The sequence below is a fragment of the Salminus brasiliensis genome, chromosome 7, assembly GCF_030463535.1.
Source record: "Salminus brasiliensis chromosome 7, fSalBra1.hap2, whole genome shotgun sequence".
Classification (NCBI taxonomy): domain Eukaryota; kingdom Metazoa; phylum Chordata; class Actinopteri; order Characiformes; family Bryconidae; genus Salminus; species Salminus brasiliensis.
Genome location: NC_132884.1, coordinates 39,096,701 through 39,118,224, shown reverse-complemented (window position 1 = coordinate 39,118,224; position 21,524 = coordinate 39,096,701). Strand labels below are relative to the sequence as shown.

Genomic DNA, 21,524 nt, shown 5'->3' with positions numbered 1-21,524 from the left:
GTAAACATGATTTTTACTGGCTACTCTATGTCATTACAGTCTCATGCATTTTTTCAGCAACTCAGAGCTTATGTTTACATTTTCATCTAGAATTGTGAACTAGTAAACTGGTCTTTGGTGGAATTATTGCACAGTATGTGTACCTCTAAAGAAAGGTTGTTGTGGGGGGGGGGATAAAGAGAGATAACAGAAGAGAATATTTTTTACTTACTTCATCTGCTTCACAATGGTGCTCTTCCCAGACTCGCCCGCACCTGCAGAAACAGGAAGAGACACTGAATCAAATGGGATCACGTTCAAAAGTAATACTGAGATGGACTTTAAAGCAGCAGTATGCGAGAATTGGTATTTCTCACTTTTGAGCTCCCCCTACAGTTGGAGAGTGTAATTCACTTTCACTCCACTGTTGTAAATACAAATAATTATTTAAGCGCTCCCTCATTGACAGCTGCACATGTGCATTTGTTGACAAGCTGAGAAGCTGAGAAGCAGCATCTGAAGGTGGAGCAGCCTGTGGGCTGAGGCAGTAGGGTAATACTACAGGATTTTACACTAGTATGACTCTATGGATTATGCAGTGTTACACAGCAGCAGTTCTGAAGAGAGGTTCTCCTCCTGCAGCTCCACCTCCAAAGCTCCATAGTGCAGTAGCAGCAGCGTTCCAGCTCGAAGTGGGAATGACAGAGACGCCGTTCTCCCTGTTACAGTCAGTGGAGCATCAGCATGATCCTGAAGCTGCTGTTTTAGGCTAAGACTGCATAACGTTGATTTAAAACCAAGACAATCTGAACCGACTCCAACCGAAATGTGCTGGTCCTGGTCAATCAGGACGCAGAAGTGATCACATAATCAAGACGCCGCCCTCAAACAGGCTTCTGGACTACTCTGTCACTGACACCACGGGAATTAACTATGTGATAAGGCAGAGCATGAGAGCTCGTTAAAGAAGCCATGCCTGGAGCCTTTTATGAATACAGCATCAAAGCATGGTGCATCTTGGGGAAACTGTAGACTTGTGTGTGTGTGTGTGTGTGTGTGAGAGAGAGAATCTTTCTGGTCTTCTTCAGCTCAGTAATTACATGTAGGAATAAGAACAACTTTGTAAGTTTGTGTGTTCATATGAGTGTGATATACTCAGTGTGTATCCCTGTGTGATTACGTGCTAGCCTTGGGCCAGAGCTTTTGAAGCAACAACATCAACTTTGTAAAAATCTATTTTTTACAGAGACAACAGACAATACTATGCTTACTAACACAAAACTAAAGGGTCTGACTTTAAGTCGGCAGCTGGAGCGTACAACCAGACTAGGGTATCGTTCAAAAGGCATCGATACTGAAACTGAAACCGATGCCTAACCGTTAAACCATGGTACAAAATCTGTTCTCAAACTCATTTTCTGTTCTCCCAACCTGGTTCCGCCAATTAACCCACCTGTTTATAGCTCCCCCCAGCACTAGCAATGCCTCCGACACTAGGAGGGAGGGTAGGCACTCAACATGTCTCCTCCGATACCTCCAAAGCCAGCCACCACCTCTTTTCCATGCGGCATCACTGGGCAGCTGACGTGCTCGGACATGCCGGGTCCCTAGCTCCACCGCACCAGATAACAAAAGCCTGAAAGATTGATGAGGGGGAGAGCGGTTCTCGTGGTTTGTTGGGACACCAAACCAAACCAAAGGGAAAATGCTCCAAGTGTACAACCTCTTCAACTGATTCAGACCAGAGCAAACCAGCTATAGGCGGGAAAACCGTAAACCGTAAGTTCTGGGACTAGGCCAGCATAGTCGGATCGGTCTCGGCTGATCCGCAGCATTTAGAGACATTAAAAAACCCACACTGTTGTCCTGTAGTGTACACAGGACACAGGACAAGGTCAGTCACGACCTAAACCGAGCTCTTAAGAAGCATCCACTTCCAGCACAGCTCACTGAATGGCAGCCAAGGCCACGTCTGGTGTCAGAGCGCAGCTTCATGTTGACACAGCCTGTCCTGCATGCCTTGTTGTTATTTCCACCGTGTGGAAGCCTGATGTGCTCAGATACGGACGAGATTACACCACTCCCACATTTCAACAACCAGTGTATTTGTTCCGAAGCTCCGAAACATAGGAAAACAATCAAATTCCTTAACGACTGTGTTTTTACAACGAGAGCGAGTCCAATAATGTAACAGTGCAGTTTAGGTTTGGAGGACTCTAAAGAATCAGGCCTAACGAATCAAACCCACCCAACAGTTTAGAGGACAAAGACAGAGGGGGGGGGGTATGAGGGAGTAAGTGAGGGAGAGAGAGAGAAGCAGGGAGGGCGAGGGAGTGAAAAAGAGGGCTTTTGTGGTCTCTGCTCCATCCCTGGTGTCCACCTGCCCCGGCTGTGTCACTGTGCATCAGTCTGGCTCATCAGTCACACTGCAAACAACAGAGGGCATCAGGCAGGCCTGTCACAACCTCTCCCAGCTTCACACACTCGCTCCCTTTTCAGCACCTCACAGGAACAGAAGGGGGGAGGTGGGAAAGAAAGAAGGAAAGAAAGGAAGGAAGGAAGGGTTGAGGAAGGAGGTTGGGAATGGACAGTAATGGCGAAGTGCACGGCTGGAATTGGCCGGTATCAGGACTGGACAAAACATTTTCACAAATTATTTATTTATATTTATTTTGACAGACTTTAGCAAATGATACTGTTATATTGGCAAGAACCTGCCGATATGATATGCATAACGATACAATAACAAACGAGTTACGATTCAATGATAAAAAATATACAAATGTTTCCATGTAAACTATTAATTGTTTTTCATTTTGCGACATAATGCAGATTTGCCAGTTCTTCTTTACAGTGTATCAGTGACTTTCACGATGAATGGACCAATAGAAAGGCTCCAAAATGACTTGATCAGATTTAGGTTCCCAGGGGGCTTCAACAGTAGAGATGAATATGGTCGCTATTTGACAATTTGAGTTGTGTTATAACTGCTTATTAATGTGTTTATAACCAGTTTTTATCCACATGTCGTCAGGCTTGTGAACACCTTCTCCCCCCTTCCACTTTGAACTGGCTGAACTCTGACATGCACTCATTAATATGAGCCCACTACAAAAATCACTGCTACTGTTGTACCAATACTGTTTATTTTACACATGCACATGCAACTCTACTCACACAACTTGCATATGCATCCATACTGTACTCTATACTGTAATCCACACTGTACTCCATACTGTAATCCACACTGTACTCCATACTGTACTTCATACTGTACTTTACACTGTACTTCATACTGTACTTCACACGGTACTCCACACTGTATTCCACACTGTACTCCATACTGTATTCCACACTGTACTCCATACTGTATTCCACACTGTACTCCACACGGTACTTCACACTGTACTCCACACTGTACTCCATACTGTACTGCATACTGTACTCCACACTGTACTCCATACTGTATTCCACACTGTACTCCACACGGTACTTCATACTGTACTTTACACTGTACTTCATACTGTACTTCACACGGTACTCCACACTGTATTCCACACTGTACTCCACACTGTATTCCACACTGTACTCCATACTGTATTCCACACTGTACTCCACACAGTACTTCACACTGTACTCCACACTGTACTCCATACTGTACTCCACACTGTACTGTACTCTTTAACTTTCTTTGCTTAGGGTTTTTCCTTTACTTAGCGTTACTTTAGTGTACTTAGTGTATTATGTTGGTATATTACAGACATAATCTTATAAATATTGATATAATAATAAGTATATATAGAATAAATATAATACTATATATATATTTATTATTATTATTATTTTTACTTATTCTGTTTCTCTCTTTTTACACTGATATTTGTAATATTATGTCGGTAAATGGAGGAACTGCAAAGTAAGAATTTCACGTACAGTGTAACTGCTTGTTTCTGCTGTGCACTTGATGATAAACTCTTGAATCTGGAATCTAATAAATACTCATTAAGAGAAAAATGCTGTATTTGACCACTCAGACCTTAAGAAGTATATATGCTCCTGTATAAGTGGAACTGAGTGTGTTGAGCTTTTTAAGCAGCCTATATCAGATCCATATCAGAATACTGTCGCTGCCCAATGAAAAACATGTATCTCCAAAAAAGTGACTTTACAGGAGCAGGCAAAAATGTTCTTAACTTTAAATGGAAGATAAAATAAAATAAGAGTTTATTCCAAGTAATTTAGAGCATTTCTATTGGTCCATCCATCCAAAATTATTTACACAGTGTACAGAAGCAGGGCAAAAATGGAGATACATGTTTTTCATTGGACAGCAGCGAGATTCATTGCTAAAGAGCTGAATGCCTGCTGTTTTCATGAGACTCTTAATCAAATACAACTCAGACAGAAATCTGGCCAGGAAGATTCCTGATCAGCGCAGTCCTAGCAGGAAGATCAATAGTAAAAAGAGGACAGACACAGACAGCAGCATCGGTACCACCAGACAGCGCAAAACCAATTGAGAAATTGGAAACAAACTGAGACGGAGACTGACGTAGCTAAACGAGACGGCCTGGAGATAAAGCATCTCTCATAACCTAGCCTTCATCTCCACACCCTTCGCATGATTCAGTGCAAATGGAGAGATGGGGGAGAGAGAGCGAGAGAGAGGCTGGAAAACAGAATCTCTCAAACTCGCTGGCTGTACAATAGCGTTGGCAGCGCTCTCCTCAGTCAGTGTGAGAAATGTACCCCCTCCTTCACGGCCATCTGGTGAATCAGAACAGCAAGCCCAACCAAACGCTAATTCATCCTACAGGAGAAAGCCAAACTCTCCATCTAGCCAAAGAGAGCAGCGGAGCACACACAGCTCAAGTGCAGAGTTTGCGTAGCGAGGATATGGGAATCGACACTACAGGATTAATATCTGCAGCCATGATGATGTTCCCCACAACCTGCAACTGCCAGCCGTGTTTTCAGAGGTCCAGACAGATCAGTTCAAAACTATGCAATATGGACCCCCTTCTAATAAACGCATTCAGCTGATTTAAGCTGCACCTGTTGTTGACAGAGATGTGCAATTGCACACCCACAGCTTGTGTTGGTTTAGGTTAGAATTAGGTTTAGGTGTAGAATGTTAAGTTTAGGTTAAGGTGTAGGTTAGGTTAGGCTTAGATTTAGGTGTAGTAGGTTACGCTTAGATTCAGGTTGAGTTGTAAGTTCGGTTAGGTTTAGGTAAGGTTAAGGTTAGAATTAGGTTTAGGTGTAGTAGGTTAGGTTTAGGTGTAGTAGGTTAGGTTTAGGTTTAGGTGTAGGTGTAAGTGTAGTAGGTTAAGTTTAGGTGCAGGTGTGGTAGGTTAAGTTTAGGATGTATGTGTAGTAGGTTAAGTTTAGGTGTAGGTGTAGTAGGTTAAGTTTAGGTTTAGGTGTAGTAGGTTAAGTTTAGGTGTAGGTGTAGTAGGTTAAGTTTAGGTGTAGTAGGTTAAGTGTAGGCGTAGGTGTAGTAGGTTAAGTATAGGTGTAGTATGTTAGGTTTAGGTGTAGTAGGTTAGGTTTAGGTGCAGTATGTTAGGTTTAGGTGTAGGTGTAGTAGGTTAGGTGTAGGTGTAGTAGGTTAAGTTTAGTTGTAGTATGTTAGGTTTAGGTGTAGGTGCAGTAGGTTAGGTGTAGGTGTACTAGGTTAGGTGTAGGTGTACTAGGTTAAATTTAGGTGTAGTAGGTTAGGTGTAGGTGTAGTAGGTTAGGTGTAGGTGTACTAGGTTAAATTTAGGTGTAGTAGGTTAGGTGTAGGTGTAGTAGGTTAGGTGTAGTAGGTTAAATTTAGGTGTAGTAGGTTAAGTTAAGGTGTAGGTGTAGTAGGTTAAGTTTGGGTGTAGTAGGTTTGGTGTAGTAGGTTAGGTGTAGGTGTAGTAGGTTAGGTGTAGTAGGTTAAATTTAGGTGTAGTAGGTTAAGTTAAGGTGTAGGTGTAGTAGGTTAAGTTTGGGTGTAGTAGGTTTGGTGTAGTAGGTTAGGTGTAGGTGTAGTAGGTTAGGTGTAGGTGTAGGTTGAGGTGATCATTCTGCTGACTGTTTGTAGCCTCCTCTGTTGATGTGGTTTGGTTGAGGTGTGTCCGGGTTGTGTCTGTAACTCCTCTATATGTACGAGGGTCGTATCTTCAGTAAACACTGTGTGAATCCTGAAATGCTCTTTTAGTCACATGGGTACGAACATGGGTACGAACATGGGTACGAACATGGGTACGAACGTCTCCTGAGACCAGGCTGCACTTTCTGTTAGAACCTGAAATGAATGTGTCATTTTAACAGGGTTCCCCAAAACCTCTGCATTAGACTTTATCAAGCGCATCCAAGTGTATTGTGTTGTATCACTGTCTCATGAATACCATATTAGCTTGCAGCTAGTGGGCTGGATTGGGACAGATGAAGCACGATGCGGCTTTTGTTTTAAATATTGCATTTTAATAATGTAATAAACTGAAAACGGAAACCTTGCCTTAATCACATTTTCAGCCACTCTTTATTCTCGCTTATTAAAAAACGATCAAACTGAGACACCACAGCATTGTGTGAGATTATGAATTCTGTGAATCTTTAAAACGGCTGTTAGCTGTTAGACTTCTGAATTCAGATGTCACCTCAGTTTAAACGGCTACACGTGACCGTCGCCGCTGTGCATGTGAGCGCTGTGTGTTTTTGTGTTCATGTTGGAGTTAATAGTTTACCTTTTATTACCCCCTTAAACGCCTTAACACACTGTACCACATTTTGATGGGGTTTACTTTCTTACCTGACCTTTGTACATGGCAGCACACAGAGGAGAAATATGACCACACGATAAGCCCAAGCCCGACTCCATGGTAAAAATACAGATACAACAATTACAGACTATTTCATCTATTTCATTCGTCTTTTTCTACACGTTTATCAAATTTAGACTCATTATAATCGTTTTTCAGCAACATTATAACAGCATAACATCACTGTACAGCCTTTACCATACTGTCACAGGTCTTCTTATACTGGACTGGAAAAATAATTACTAGTTTACTGGCAGAAGAAGAAGAAGAAGAAGAAGAAAGCTCATTGCCATGCAGAATGTAGAATGAGTTCACTGCTGGAAATTGTAACTTGTTTCCATATACACAGTGGAGGAGGGGTAAGGGCAAAGTACACATGCCCTCATGGGAAATGGGCTCGTTGCAGCCGTGTTTACCAAAATAATTGGCACAGACTGAATAAGGGCAAGTTATTGCAAGTCAGAGGGTTATGGAGAGCTATCTAGAAGCATTTTTCTGTGCCACAGGGCAAATTATACTAAAGTATTAGAAGTTAATACTTTTATTTGGCAAACAAAGCCCTGTGTTAACATGCAATACTTCTCATACGTTTAGTTCTTTACATAAATAAGCTAGCAGCATTGTAATTTCCCAGCATTTGAAGAGTTCAAGATCATTTATACTGTAAAAATGCTAACATTGTTCAGTTCAACCCAATAACTAGTTGGTATTTAGACTATTAGTGTTTATTTTCACCACATTTCTGGTTTGTGGACTAAAAGTGTCACTACAACCACCTACTTTATGTTCTTTCCAACATTTCTAGAATAATAGTACGCAAAAGATATTGATTATAACATTCTACATTCTATATTTGCATAAATGCACTTTATTTTGACTCTGCACCTTATAACACAACTGCTGCTGCTGCTTTACCCATATTTTGTATATATAATTTTTCTTTTTGTATTTGAACATAATATAGAGTTTGATACTTAAGACCCTATTGTTTCTGTATGTTTAGCATATTTCTGTATATCTAGAATATTTTGTTTTGTATACTTAATATGTTTCTGTATATTTAGTATATTCCTGCATTTGCATTTGATGCATTTCTATATATTCGGTATATTTAAATTTGTGTTTTTAGTATATGTCTGTATATTTAGCTCTGTGTATGTAATACATTTCTGTACATTTAGTATATGTCTGTATATCTGGTATATTCAGTTTTGTGCATTTAGTATATTTCTGTATATTTAGTATATTTTTGTATATTTAGATCTGTGTATTTCATATATTTTTGTATATTTATTATATTTAATTTGGTGTATTTAGTACATGTCTGTATATTTTGTATATTTCTGTAAATGTAGTAGATTTAGTTTTGTATATTTCATATATTTCTGTATATTTATTATATTTAATTTGTGTATTGTGTATTTAGTACATGTCTGTATATTTAGTATATTTATGTATATTTAGTATATTTAGCTCTGTGTATTTCATATATTTCTGCATTTTCTGTATATTTTATTTTGTGTATATAGTATATGTCTGCCAATTTAGTATATTCCTGTATATTTAATATATTTCTGTATATTTATTATATTTAATTTGGTGTATTCAGTACATGTCTGTATATTTGATATATTTCTGTATATTTAGTACTGTTAGCTCCGTATATTAATGCTATCCTTCTGTAAAGACCTGAGTTGACCTATAAATGACCTGAGCCTCAACACCACATTTAAGTTCTCAAATGTCCTGAAATTTTGTGAAAATGGCAAATGAACCTTGACTTGACTGGGTGAGTTAAATGATGTGTCAGACTGAGAAAGTGTAGGTTAAACCCACAAGGCCATGAGAGCTTTAATCCGATGGTGAATACTGACAAGACCACATTTAAAGATGTTTCTACAAGATTCCAGACACTTGACTGCTTTCTAACCACCATTAAAGAGATACACAAGATGTTCCCTGCTTGAAACTGTGACCTCCAAGTGAAATACTGCACGAGAGAGAGAAAACCATCCTAGGTCCCAGGTCTCAGCTCACATGTGGCATACTGGTGAAACCAGTACCTGGGCTGTGACACTGAAAGCACACCAAACCAATCACTGGTGAAAAACAGCCATAACATTAAAACCAGGTGATGTGAACAGTCAGTTCTGGAAAGTGATGTGTTGAGGCATGAAAATTGGCAAGCATAGAAATCTGAGACACTTTGACAAGAACCGAACTGTGATGGCTAGACGACTGGGTCAGAACATCTGCAAAAACATCAGGCAGGTCTTGTAGGGTGTTCCCGGTATGTAGCAGTCAGTACCTACAAAAAAGAAAAAGTGCTCCAAGAAAAGACAGCCAGTGAACCAGTGACAAGGCCATGGGCACCCAAGGGCTCACTGATGCGATCAAACTTACAGGACTTGAGGCATCGCTGCTAATGTCTTAGTGTCAGATACCACAGGACACCTTCAGAGGCCTTGACGGGTCAGAGCTGTTTTGGCAGGCCTCAATATTGTGTAATAGCTTGTAGCTTTTAACTTTCAACACAGTGTCACCCTGCTCGATTAGCTGGCCTTTGCTAGGTACTAGTGTAGCCTACAAACGGCATAGCTTGAGAGCTAAGGGAAGTAAGAAAGCTGACGTCTGTAAACTGCAAGAAAATCACAATATTGAGCCGTTTGTTCCAGACATCTTCTCTCTACCGCTGTGAAAGGCCGGACTCTGGTTAAATAGCCTTTACCCATTGTGGTATAATGCCAGCTGTCATAAGGCAGGTGAGTGTGAGGTAGGGCTGGGCAATAAGACGATATTTTATCGTATCGTGATAAATATTGCTATCGTGATAATAATAAGCTTCTCGAAGCAGATGGAGGAGACTATTAGTGCTTAATAAACGCTGATCAGCTGCAGGTTTCATTACTAACAGTGTAATTAGACTGGGTTAATTAGATGAAGAGCAGCAGATGTTATAGAGTATAAATCACTGTATTCAGTACAGGAGAGGATCTGAATAGTAGTTTATAAGAATCTGTAGATACTCAAATCAAAATCAAATCAAATTTTATTTGTCACATACATAGTCATACACAGTATAACTTGCAGTGAAATGCTTTTATGACAGTCTGCCCACATCAAAGCTATACAATAAAGATCTACATTTAAACTTAACTAAACCTTAACTTAATGAAGTAAAGTGCAAAAGTGCAAAAGAAAAACAAAAAAAAAAAGAATAAGTTACATTTAAGTTAAAAAATAAAATATAAAAATATGAAAATATAGAAATATAAGCAAAAAAAATAAAAATACAAATATATATACACAGATGAAATAGTGCATGTCTGTGTGTATATATATATATATATGTATACATATGTACATATTTATCTGTATGTGAGTGTATGTGTGAGTTAAAAAGAAATATTTTCGTAATTGTCCGTAGTGTGTTTTCCGCGAGCCATGGTTGTGTATTGTAGTGAGTGAGGGTCCAGGTTGTGTATGTAGATTTTACTAATAATAATACTGATGCTTTTAGTCTGTGATTATTATTTATTGTGATTAATATCGAGTATCGTGAAACAAGTCCTTAAATATCGTGATATAGTCTTGTGATTTATATCTTTTTCCTCACAGATTATGGACCTAATGATGGAAAACTTTTGCACAGAACATCCACAAACTTGCAAAACTACCAGCCGTGCCGTCTGACACATCTGTTTTAGCTGTGACTCGCAAAACTCACGCTAACTCCAGTCCCTTGACAAAGCTCACTGTACCAAAACAAGAAAGAACAAACACAGTAAGCACAGATGTGGTCTTCGAAATCCATCTAAAATATTTACATCCCACACCAGTCTCCTGTGAGAGCAGGTGTGTTAACCCAAAGAGCCCAGTATGACCTCTCTAAGGAGCCAAGGTGGAATGCTAATGTTTGCTAATGGCTAAACCACAGAGCCCATAATTGATCTCTGAGGAACACCCAGGAATAACAATTACCTTGTTTATTCCCAATTCCCTGCCCAGCGGAAAAGCCAAAGCCGAGTTTAATTGGACGTGATTGGTGTGTTATTGTCTGTGCAGGACCAATTAATTAACACTGAAAGGGTATTTTCTTTATTGCTTAATTGTGTCTTTGGAGAGCAGGTGAAAAAGAGGTGAATCATTGAGCTCAGGTGAGGGGACAAAATAATCACGCTAACTGCCTGATCTAATTAGCGCAAGCTGATACACAATATGGACCAAAGTATTGGGACACCTTCATACTACATCTACAGGAGCTTTTATATACGATATCCCATTCTAAACCCATAGATATTAATACTAATATGGAGCTGGTCCCCCTTTGCTCTAAGCTCTAACAGCAGCAGCAGGTCTGAAGATCTGCTGCAGTTATTGAGTCAGTTGGAGGCTTTTCTGCACTCTGCTCTGAGCTCAGCACTCGGCCCTGACCCCACTCTGTAACTTTACGTGGTCTGACAGACACTCGGTGGACACTGAGCTGCTCCCTGTGAGCTGTTCCTCCTAAACTCTTCCACTGTTCAATAATAATAATATCACTCACAGCTGATGGAGGAAGATCTAGGAGGGAGGAGATATTAAAATTTCACCAGCTGACTTGTTGTTGTTGGTGCAGCGGTGTCTCCTATTACATACAGAACCACGCTGGAGTTCAGTGAGCTCTTCAGAACCTCCTGTTCCTTCACTAATGTGTGTAAGAAAGGCTGACTGCATGACTAGGGGCTTGATGGTGTGTCCCAATACTTTTGTCCATATAGTGTTTATTCTGAAGAGTGTACAGGTGTGCTGTAGGATGATGCATGTTTGCAGAAGGAGGTCGTGCTGCTAATCGTGCTGCTGCGTATGATATGGACCCAAAGTGAAGCTAACTATGGTACTAATACTGAAGCAGACTGAAGGTCTTCTGAAGAGAAGGAGAGACGAGAGATGGAGACGCGAGGAGAGACAGAAAGACAGACAGCGGGAGAAGCAAGGAGAGAGGGCTGATTGTATGCCTGGGCCCTGCCTCACAAAGGCCTCTCTGTGAACTTGGCTGGCAAAGGGGACAGGCCGCTTCTGTTTAGTGTCATTTGGATCAACAACAATAAGCATCTAAATGAGATCCCGAATGGCCCCCATGGCAATTAGTGGACAGAGAGGAACATGGTGTCCACCTCATTCACACAGCCAACAAAGGGATGTTTCGAATGAGTACTGTGAAATAATTCATGATTGGGATAAAACATCTATCTATCTAACACATCCCCCGGGAGCGCTGGCAGGTACCTTTAAAGGAAGTGAACATTTGTTCTATCTAACCATAATGCACTGGGCTCGCCTGAACATGGAAAAGCGTGCTTGGACTGTGTTGCATTATACTGCATTAGTGGAGAGTGGGACACAACCTTCCACTGGGTGAAATGTAGCATAGATATTTCATAAATCTAAACAGGTTAAAGCAGGACATGCTTTCGGTACACTATACACTTCATGGACAAAAGTATTGGGACACCTGCTTATTCACTGTTTCTTCCAAAATACCAAGGGTAGAGTTCATCCTGCTTTTGTTGGAGTAACTGTTCCTCCTGTCCAGGGAAGAAGGCTTTCTTCTACATGTTAGAGGAGGAGCTTTGCTATAAAGATTTGATTGCATTCAGAGACAAGAGCATTAGTGAGGTCAGGATGTTGGATGATGATCACCACCCCACCTCATCTCAAAAGTACTGGATGGAGCGCCACCATCCATCATTCCCGAGAACACAGTTCTTCCACTGCTCTACGGCTCAATGCTGGGGGGCTCTATACCCCTCTAGCCCACGTCTGGCAATAGGTTCATGTTTACCTGCTCCAGAGGGTCCTATTCTATTGGCAGTACTTTTCTACAGGGCCTAGACAAGCTGTATTTGTGTGTGCAACTCACAAGAATGAAACACTGATTTTCCTTTTTTATTGGCCTGTAGCGACCCATAACTGCATAGTATGGCCTAGCTTAGCCTAGCCTAGCTTAGCACAGCTTTTTACCACTGTAACAAAAACAAATCCATAATCACTCTGGAGTCTTACTAGGACGTGACTAACTAGCTGAAAAGATTGTACCTGATTGGCCCTTTTCCTTCTTTCATTTGCCTAGTGTTAGCGTTTCGCCTTTTAGCCGCTAAACACAGTCTAAACATTTCACCTGATTGGCTAACGTTAGTTCCTAACCTTTCTGCCTCACTTCCATAATCTCCCAAAGTAGCCATTGCGCTTTCCTCCGAAAGCTTTCACTAGGTGTATGTACATTATGGGGACACACAGTTTGAGATTCTAGGTCCCCTTTAACCCTGCCTATGGGGTACATTTACATTGAAGCCATTTAGCCAACGCTCTTCTCCAGAGCGATTTACAAAAGTGCTTCACTGTTCACTCAGAAAATACCCATAGCTAGTTTGTAAGCTCAGATTCTACTAAATACAGAAGTCAGTATGGAGACCATGATACCCTACATACTCTACACTCTGCACACCAAGTCCTCTCAGAAGAGGAGGGTCTTCAGTCTGGGTTTGAGGACAGCGAGCGTTGGACTCTGCTGTTCGGACACCCAGGTGAAGTTCGTTCCTCCACTTCGGTGCAGGACAGAAAACAGCCTGGACGCTCGTCTTCCGTGGATCTTAAAGGATGGCGTGTCGAGCCGAGCCATACTTGAAGCTGGAAAGTTTCAGGGTGCAGCTTGGCTTTTGACCATCGCCATCAGGTACGGAGGTGCTGGTCCGATCTTGGCTTTGTAGGCTAGCGTCAGGGTACATTTAAACACTCACCTTCAGCTAAAGTAGGTGCACATTTTAATTTCTAGGAGAAATACGCCTCAATCTCTGCTAAAACATTACTGCAGACTACATTACATTACATTACATTACATTACATACGTCTCTAACGCCGTCCCTTAATACGCCATCTCAGACTGAACTGCTGTCGAAGCAGCCGCTACAGCGGCCTATACTCACAGCAACTGACTGCTAAGAGCCGCTCGGCATTTAAAGCCACCGTTCAATAGTCCCGAGAGATCCGTCTCGAAGCAGGCTCGGGCTACTCTGCGTAATCCAATTCATCAAGCAAAGAGAGGAGAGACAATTTACCCCTCTGTGTGTACAGATTTCCGCGCTCATACATGCTCCCACAGGCTTAGACTATTGGCTCCTGATAATTAACCGAGCAGAGCACTCGGTCATGGTAGCGCTTAGCCTGTTGCGGGGTGCTGTTGGCACAAGCTGCAGCATCCTGCTGCTGCCGCGGTGTTGTGATGGAACAGGTTGGCGGCCGATAGAAATGGACGGCGTTATCGAGACCGGTCTTCTGTTCCTCTCCTCCCTTAGCTGGGTTTAATCGACTGCCAGTAATGATGGCCTCCTTTCAGTCTACATTCAGCAGACCTCAGTCATGGTGAGGCATGCCCACGGTGCATCTCACTTGACGAGGGCTTGAAATACGGTCGAAATGAATGGCAAGGAGGACAGAAAGGGAGATCATCAAGGTAGATAATGAAAGAGATGGGAGAGCCCGCATGGCTCAGCTAACTGGGGGGAAGGTAAATGGAGGCTGAGATTAAATGTGAGTGGATGGAGGTGGACGGGAGAGGGGAGAAATTATTAAGGGAAAGAGGAGTGGGAGGAATGAGACAGGGAGCGAGTGAAGGAGAGGGAGGGAAAGACTGAGAACAAGAGAGGATATGGATATGAGTTCAGTACAAAAGCAGGGTGAAGAGGTGGAGAATGAATCAGCTGATATCCAGAACTGTGCAGAGGCTTTAGGCACCTAAACATCATCTCTCCCAGCAATCAGAGAGTCTTTACCGTAGAAGCTCCAGATCCCATCAGAACAGATAAAGCAGGTGAACATAAATAAATCCAGTAAAAAGGAGAAACAAGAGCTTCTCATTCTGAAGAAAGTAGTGAGATCTTGTCGGTGAGCTAGTCTGAAGAACAGAGCTCGGTTCCTCCAGGTTTCTCTTGGACGCCCCCCAGTCCAGCCAGCACAGCGTGGAGGATGATTTACCATCATTAAGCCCTGATTTACCACCAAACCAGGTGTTGATCTGAGGAGAACTCTAAATAACACTAGACTCCATGAGGAGAACTTTGGAGATGTTCTAATGACTAAACACAGTGATGGAGAACCTCCACTTTTATTAGTAGTATTTAGTATTTTTTCTAATAATCTCAAGTGTTTTAATGAGTTGATAAAAAACCTTTGCACATTACTGTAGCCCCTGTGGTGAACAAGTGTCCACTCTTGCTGTGCGGTCATTCAAAGGCAAATCATTTCCATCAAATAAGCAGAACTTGGCTTGTTTTCACAAAGAGCTGGTAAATCAAGTCTGAGCTGCAAACCTTCAACAGCATAAAATGGCTAACATGCTAAAGCAATGCATTTCCGTTGGAAAAAAACAAATATGGGAAGTAGCTCAGAGGGCTTTGTGCTGTTCTGCAATGAGCAGTGTCAAAAGTCTTTCACCAAGTGATCTGACCCGCTGTTCAGTTCCTTATTATTCTTAGCCGCTGCCCCTCAGCAAAGAGCTAACCGACCAGTCTCAGAGGTTAAAGGCTATGACAGGGTAAATTAGCACAACGATAATTCATTAATATAATTATTGTGATGTTACATTCAGTTCTGAATACTACTGGCCATTGCACAAAACCATAGCTTTGCATTTCAGTAAAAACATATTTAATATAGTAAATATTTCTAATATTCTCAATATGAGATCAGACCTCTTTTTAGGATCTAAAACGTGTCTGGCTGGGATTTGTAATTTGGGTAAAAGGTCCAGGATTTTACACTGATTTCACATTAGCATTTACCTCTACAGTCGTCACACACTGTGTGTGCAGATTTTTACAGATTTAAAGGCGTCTGTTTCAGCCCCGTCTAGCTCATATGTACCCACATCTAAACTGCTTCCCAGAGACAGAGAGAGCAAGAGACTATCAAGAGACATCTAAGAATTACAATTGTTCTAAATTCTGATCATAAATTTTTGGAAATTCTTTTCATTCTTGACCCACTGTGTGTGTTCAAATACTGTCCCCTGAAAAGCATGCCACGGCTGGCTGCAACATGGAGGAGAACTCAACCATAAAACCAACTGAGCAGCTTATGTAATTCTTCATAATCAAGGTCAAATAAATATTAAATTGATATATATTATATATTATTTTCATGTATATACACATTCACACACACACACACATATATGTATATGTATAATAATAATAATAATAATAATAATAATGTGTGTGTATACACATACAAATAATACATATAAAATATTATATAATAATTTTCTATTTACATTTGTATGTATTTTACTACAATAATATAATTAGATATAATAATATATATTATAGTATTTTTAGAATAATAATATTACAAAATGAAAAATCTAAATAGAAAATAAAACATGTAAACAGTAAAGCTATTTGTTTTATTATTATATTTGTGAAACTCACAAGTGGAACTGAGAGGAGGTGATCAGGTCATATAGGCTATTAAGGCTGTTTATTAGTGCTGATAAATGAATAAATGTTTATTTATTGATGTTAATTATGACCGCAGAATTTTACAACACTCTCTCTCTCTTACACACACAAACTGCCATGGTCCTACAACTTAGGCCTACTTGAAGCCCCTTACTAAAATATGGTCCCTTTTACAGTAATTTGCTTTGGAGAAATTGTCTTATTATACTGCTTGTTTTCCTGAATTGCATCATTCCTCCAGATAAAATGACTTAAAGCAACTACAAATGTCTAGAAATACGTCAAATAAGCTTATAATATCCGTACAACAATCTAATAATGAGAAATATTATATACAGTGGACTCACACACATACACACACACACACACTCCACAAACAGCTGGGCGTCTATGGGATATTACTCTCATATCAACCACTGAAGCTCTGAGACAGCTGCAAATCACAGCACCCACTACAGAAATACACAGTAAAACCCCCATGAGTAAGCAAATACCAACAAAGAGCAGTGTGATTACTAATGAAAGGGCATAATTACAGATCGCTGATGTTTAGTCGGCTATTATTAATGTTGTATTGAAAGAACGGCAAAGGCAGAAAACAGGTCAGCACTTCTTTAATAATTCAGAGTATAAATCTCTCTCTCTCTCTCTGATAACTTCTCTAGGCCTTTTTGCCATTCTCCCTCTCTCTCTCCCATAGATATTGCATAAAAGAGCTCCTAGCACCTGCTATTAATTACACAAGGCCTTTATTATCCTGATAGAGAAGCTAAACTGTCAGCAAGAAGCCACTGAAGAGTTTGCCACATGATGTTGAAGTAAAACCATCAGCAAATGAATAGAAGCACCTAGCTTTGGTGCAAGACTAATGTACACACCAGGGGTCCACAATGTATTAGATACCTTTATAACACTGAAATCACAGAAAAATTACCAAGTAGTTCATTATGCAGCATCTTGACCAGTCACAATCCAGATGACTTTATGTTGGTTTTGATAACTCAGGGTATCCATGGGTTCTCAGTCCCGGTCCTGGACTACCACTGCCCTGTATGTTGTGGCCATTACTGGCCTGAAAACGCTTGAAGGAGAACACTAACTGCCCATTCTGTTACATTACTGGCCTGAACACGCTTGGAGGAAAACACTAACTGCCCATTCTGTTACATTACTGGCCTGAACACGCTTGGAGGAAAACACTAACTGCCCATCATTAATTTACACTGTTGGACTGAACACTGTGCCCTGTACCCGCCTGATGAGAGGTCCAACACCGTGATGGCTGCACTACTCAGGAGTTATATAGTATACACTAGGGATGGCAAAATAGCGCCTTTTCTCATCCGATACATTACGATAGTCTGATAGTATTTGCAGATATCAAGAGCAATCTGATTCCATCTGTTGTTTTTAATTTTGTGTAATTTTTTTATGTAGCCTTATTTGCCTAATAAATTACAATAATTTATAGGAGACAGTCACACATGGTACATTATTTTTAAGAGATTCTAGGCTACTTAAATATGTCTGAATTCAGTCTGCATCCATTGCTGACACTGATTGTCTAGTCAATGTAGAGTTACTGCCAATAGAATATGACTCTCTGGAGCAGATAAACATGGCATGACCTATATGCAGCGTGACTAATGCCAGGCGTGGGTATTAGAGGGGTATAAAGGCTGATGATGGTTGGTGGAATGATGGTTGGTGCTCCGTACAATACGTTTGGGATGAGTTGGGAAGTTGGGGATGAGGTAGGGTGGTGATCCTCCAATATCCTGACCTCACTAATACACTGCTTGCTGAATGCAATCCAATCCTCACAGCAATGTTCCAGACTTTAGTAGAAAGCCTTCTTCCCTGGACAGTAGAGATAGATACTTCAACAAAAGTAGGATACACTTTTTAAAATACACTTGATAAGAAGAAGAAACAATGAATGAGCAAATGTCTCAATACTTATGTCCATATGTCTGAATTTGAGACTTAATATTTGTACAGATTTGACCATGTTTTGGTCATAAATTTACGTCACGCCTGCAATAGGAGTTGTTGCTTGTAAAGATGATAAAAACTTGGTTAGGCTTATAGATCAGATTATACTTTTTTTTCTTCTTACGAAATTAAATTCCAGTGAGTTTGGCCAATATCGGACCAATAGCAATACTGAGTATCGGATCGGCGCATCCGTAGTATGTACACACTGGGGTACTCATAGACTTGGCTTGGTTTGGCTATCGTGGAAATGCCAACAGTACAAAAAGAGTGATGCTTTGCACTAATAACACTGTGTGTCCTCATTTATTCATAAGGATACATTATGAAATGTGGAAAATGGGACAAAATAATGGACCTTTTTCACCAACTGGTCGAAAGAAGAAGTCTGACCCAGTTAGACTCTGACATTGTGGGTTGTACAATTTACAAAAACACCAGGATCCATCATTATAAGAGCAGAGCTGTGAACACTTCTGCACTTCCAAAACACATCATGAATCTGACCTGGATTTTCTGTTAGGCCTTTTCTCCAGAAATTTCTTAGGAAGATATTAGTGTATGAGGCCCACTGTTCTGTTTATGACCTGATCTGTCATGTCCCAGTGTAAAACACTGCAGCTGGGGATGAATCACAGGCACACAAACAGACTCTGGGCCAAGTCCCGTTGTGTTCGCTGCTTCACCACCACATCTAAGGCATGCTCCTCATCACCGGCCCTCTTCAAAGAGATGTGCTGCTCATGACCCGGACCAGCACAAGCTGAAGCTAATTAAGACAAACAGAACCTCCATGTTCGACTGTTGCAGACTGCGGTTAGCTGTAGAGGCGTTACGGCCCGACGAGAAAGACAGACAATTAAAAGACTAAGTCTAAATTCAGTGTGCAGGGGTGGTGACAAGCCCGGCTCTGTGGCCGCTGACGTGACTGGCCCTTTAACGACTGTCTTAAGAAACATTACTCTGCCTCCTCATCCCCGCCTTCCCTTCTCTCTCTCTCTCTCTCTCTCTCTCTGTGTCTCTTTCCCTTCCACCCTCCTCCAACAACCACACTTACTGCCTAAGGGAGCCGAGCCACATCCCTCCAATGTTCATGAGGCCTTCTATCAAACATGCCTGTCTCTTCAGATCAAAGTTTAGAGAGTGAAAGTGCAACCACACAGGCCTTCACGCAGGGACGCCAGCAAGCACAACAATTCGGAGAAAGGACAGTTCCAGCTAGGCTATGCTAATACACACATGCTCTCTCACTGGTCCTGAGGGAGCTTCTCCAACTGCAGACTGAAGCTACACTACATGTCCAAATGTTTGTGGACAACCCTTCTAATAAATGCCTTATTCAGCAACTTCAATCTGCATCCACTGCTGACACTGATTGTCTAGTCAATGTAGAGAAGTACTGCCAATAGAATAGGACTCTCTGGAGCAGATAAACATGGACCTATAGGCAGCGTGCCTAATGCCAGGCGTGGGTTTGAGAGGGGTATAAAGGCTGATGATGGTTGGTGCTTCAATACTTGCTCCAATACTTGAGTTGGGATGAGTTGGGAAGTTGGGGATGAGGTGAAGTGGTGATCATCCAATATCCTGACCTCACTAATACACTGCTTGCTGAATGCAATCCAATCCACACAGCAATTTTCCAGAATTAAGTAGGAAGCCTTTGTTAGAGACAGATACTCCAACAAAAGTAGGATAAACTTTTTAAAATACACTTGATAAGAAAAAGAAACAATGAATGAGCAAATGTCTAAATACTTTTGTCCATATAGCGTGGAATGGCTGTCAAAGCAGTCAAGAAGAAGGACATGCTCCTCCTGGGTTGACTATCAGACTCATTTATATCATGTACCTGCCGGTTCTTTGTTCCAAATAAATGGCTCAATCACAGTGACACACCAAAACTAGCTTATTATTCAGCATCAGGCAGGGACGGCGTTGACAGGACCAGTTTTACGGCCTCCTAAATTAAGAGCTGCCGAGGCAGATAAGCGCTTGACACAGACTTTCCTCATGTCACTGAGATTTATTCGAGCAAAGCCGCACTCACTCGCTCAAGCTCTCCACTTCCTCAATCCACCGGTGACAAGTAGAAACAAAGCTCCATTTCTCTTCATGGGTATCAGGGCTATCTTTAGAAAGCAGAGAGGAAGTGGTCCAGGTCAACTGACTGGGAGAGCCAGTCCTGAAAGATTACATCTATGAGCCTTTAATTTACAACTGCAGAAAATGTGTTAAGATTAGGGACGTGCGGTCGTATCGGTCGGACGATAATGGCGGATGTTGAGGACCAATATTAGCAGAATTCCTGCTGGTAACATGCCAATTACCAGAATTTGTTGTTGTTGTTAAAGCAGCATTATGCAAAAATTGCCATTTCTTGTTCCTAGGCAGCCCCTACAGTTGGGAAGTGTAATTCATGTACAGGCATATCAGTCGGCCGATAATAATGGATGTTGAGGACCGATATTAGCAGAAATATTGCTGGTAACATGCCAACAATTACCAGAATTTGTTGTTGGTGTTAAAGCAGCATTATGCGAGAATTGGTATTTCTTGTTCCTGGGCTCTCTTACAGTTGGGAAGTGTAATTCATGTACAGGCGTATCAGTCGGCCGATAATAAAAGATGATGAGGACCGATATTAGTAAAAATATCGCTGGTAACATGCCAATAATTATCATAATTTGTTTTTGTTAAAGCAGCATTATGCAAAAATTGCCATTTCTTGTTCCTGGGCTAGCCATGCAGTTGGGAAGTGTAATTTACGTACAGTTGTATTAGTATAATTAGATAATAATTATAATTATATATATATATAAAGTATAATTAGATAATAACAGATGTTGAGGACCAATATTAGCAGAGATATTGCTGGTAACATGCCAACAATTACGAGAATTTGTTGTTGTTGGTGTTAAAGCAGCATTATGTGAGAATTGGCATTTCTTGTTCCTGGGCTCCCCTACAGTAGGGAAGTGTAATTCACGTACAGTCGTGTCAGTCACAATGTTGTAGAACTGCCACCATTACTCCAAACCATGGGTGGGCAATTCCAGTCCTGCAGGGCTGGATTCCTGCACAGTTTTGTGCATTTCCTGCTTAAGCACACCTGATTCAACTCACCTGTTAATTGGCAGCTTTGGTAGGTCTGTTAAAGCAGGGAAATCAGCTAACTGTGCTGGACTCCGGCCCCCGTTGCCCAACCCTGCTGTAAACTGTTCACAGTCTCCTGGAGCAGGACAGTTTTGATGAGAAG

The 21,524-nt window shown here is 41.1% G+C and overlaps 1 protein-coding gene across 1 annotated transcript in view; it reads right to left on the bottom strand.

The window, feature by feature from the left end:
* gnai2b (guanine nucleotide binding protein (G protein), alpha inhibiting activity polypeptide 2b) overlaps window positions 1–21,524 on the bottom strand; it is a 96,977-nt gene that overhangs the window by 31,554 nt on the left and 43,899 nt on the right. Inside the window, exon 2 of the mRNA XM_072684885.1 lies at window positions 212–254. Coding sequence (XP_072540986.1) covers window positions 212–254 — 43 coding nt within the window. The remainder of the gene's footprint in view (window positions 1–211; window positions 255–21,524) is intronic.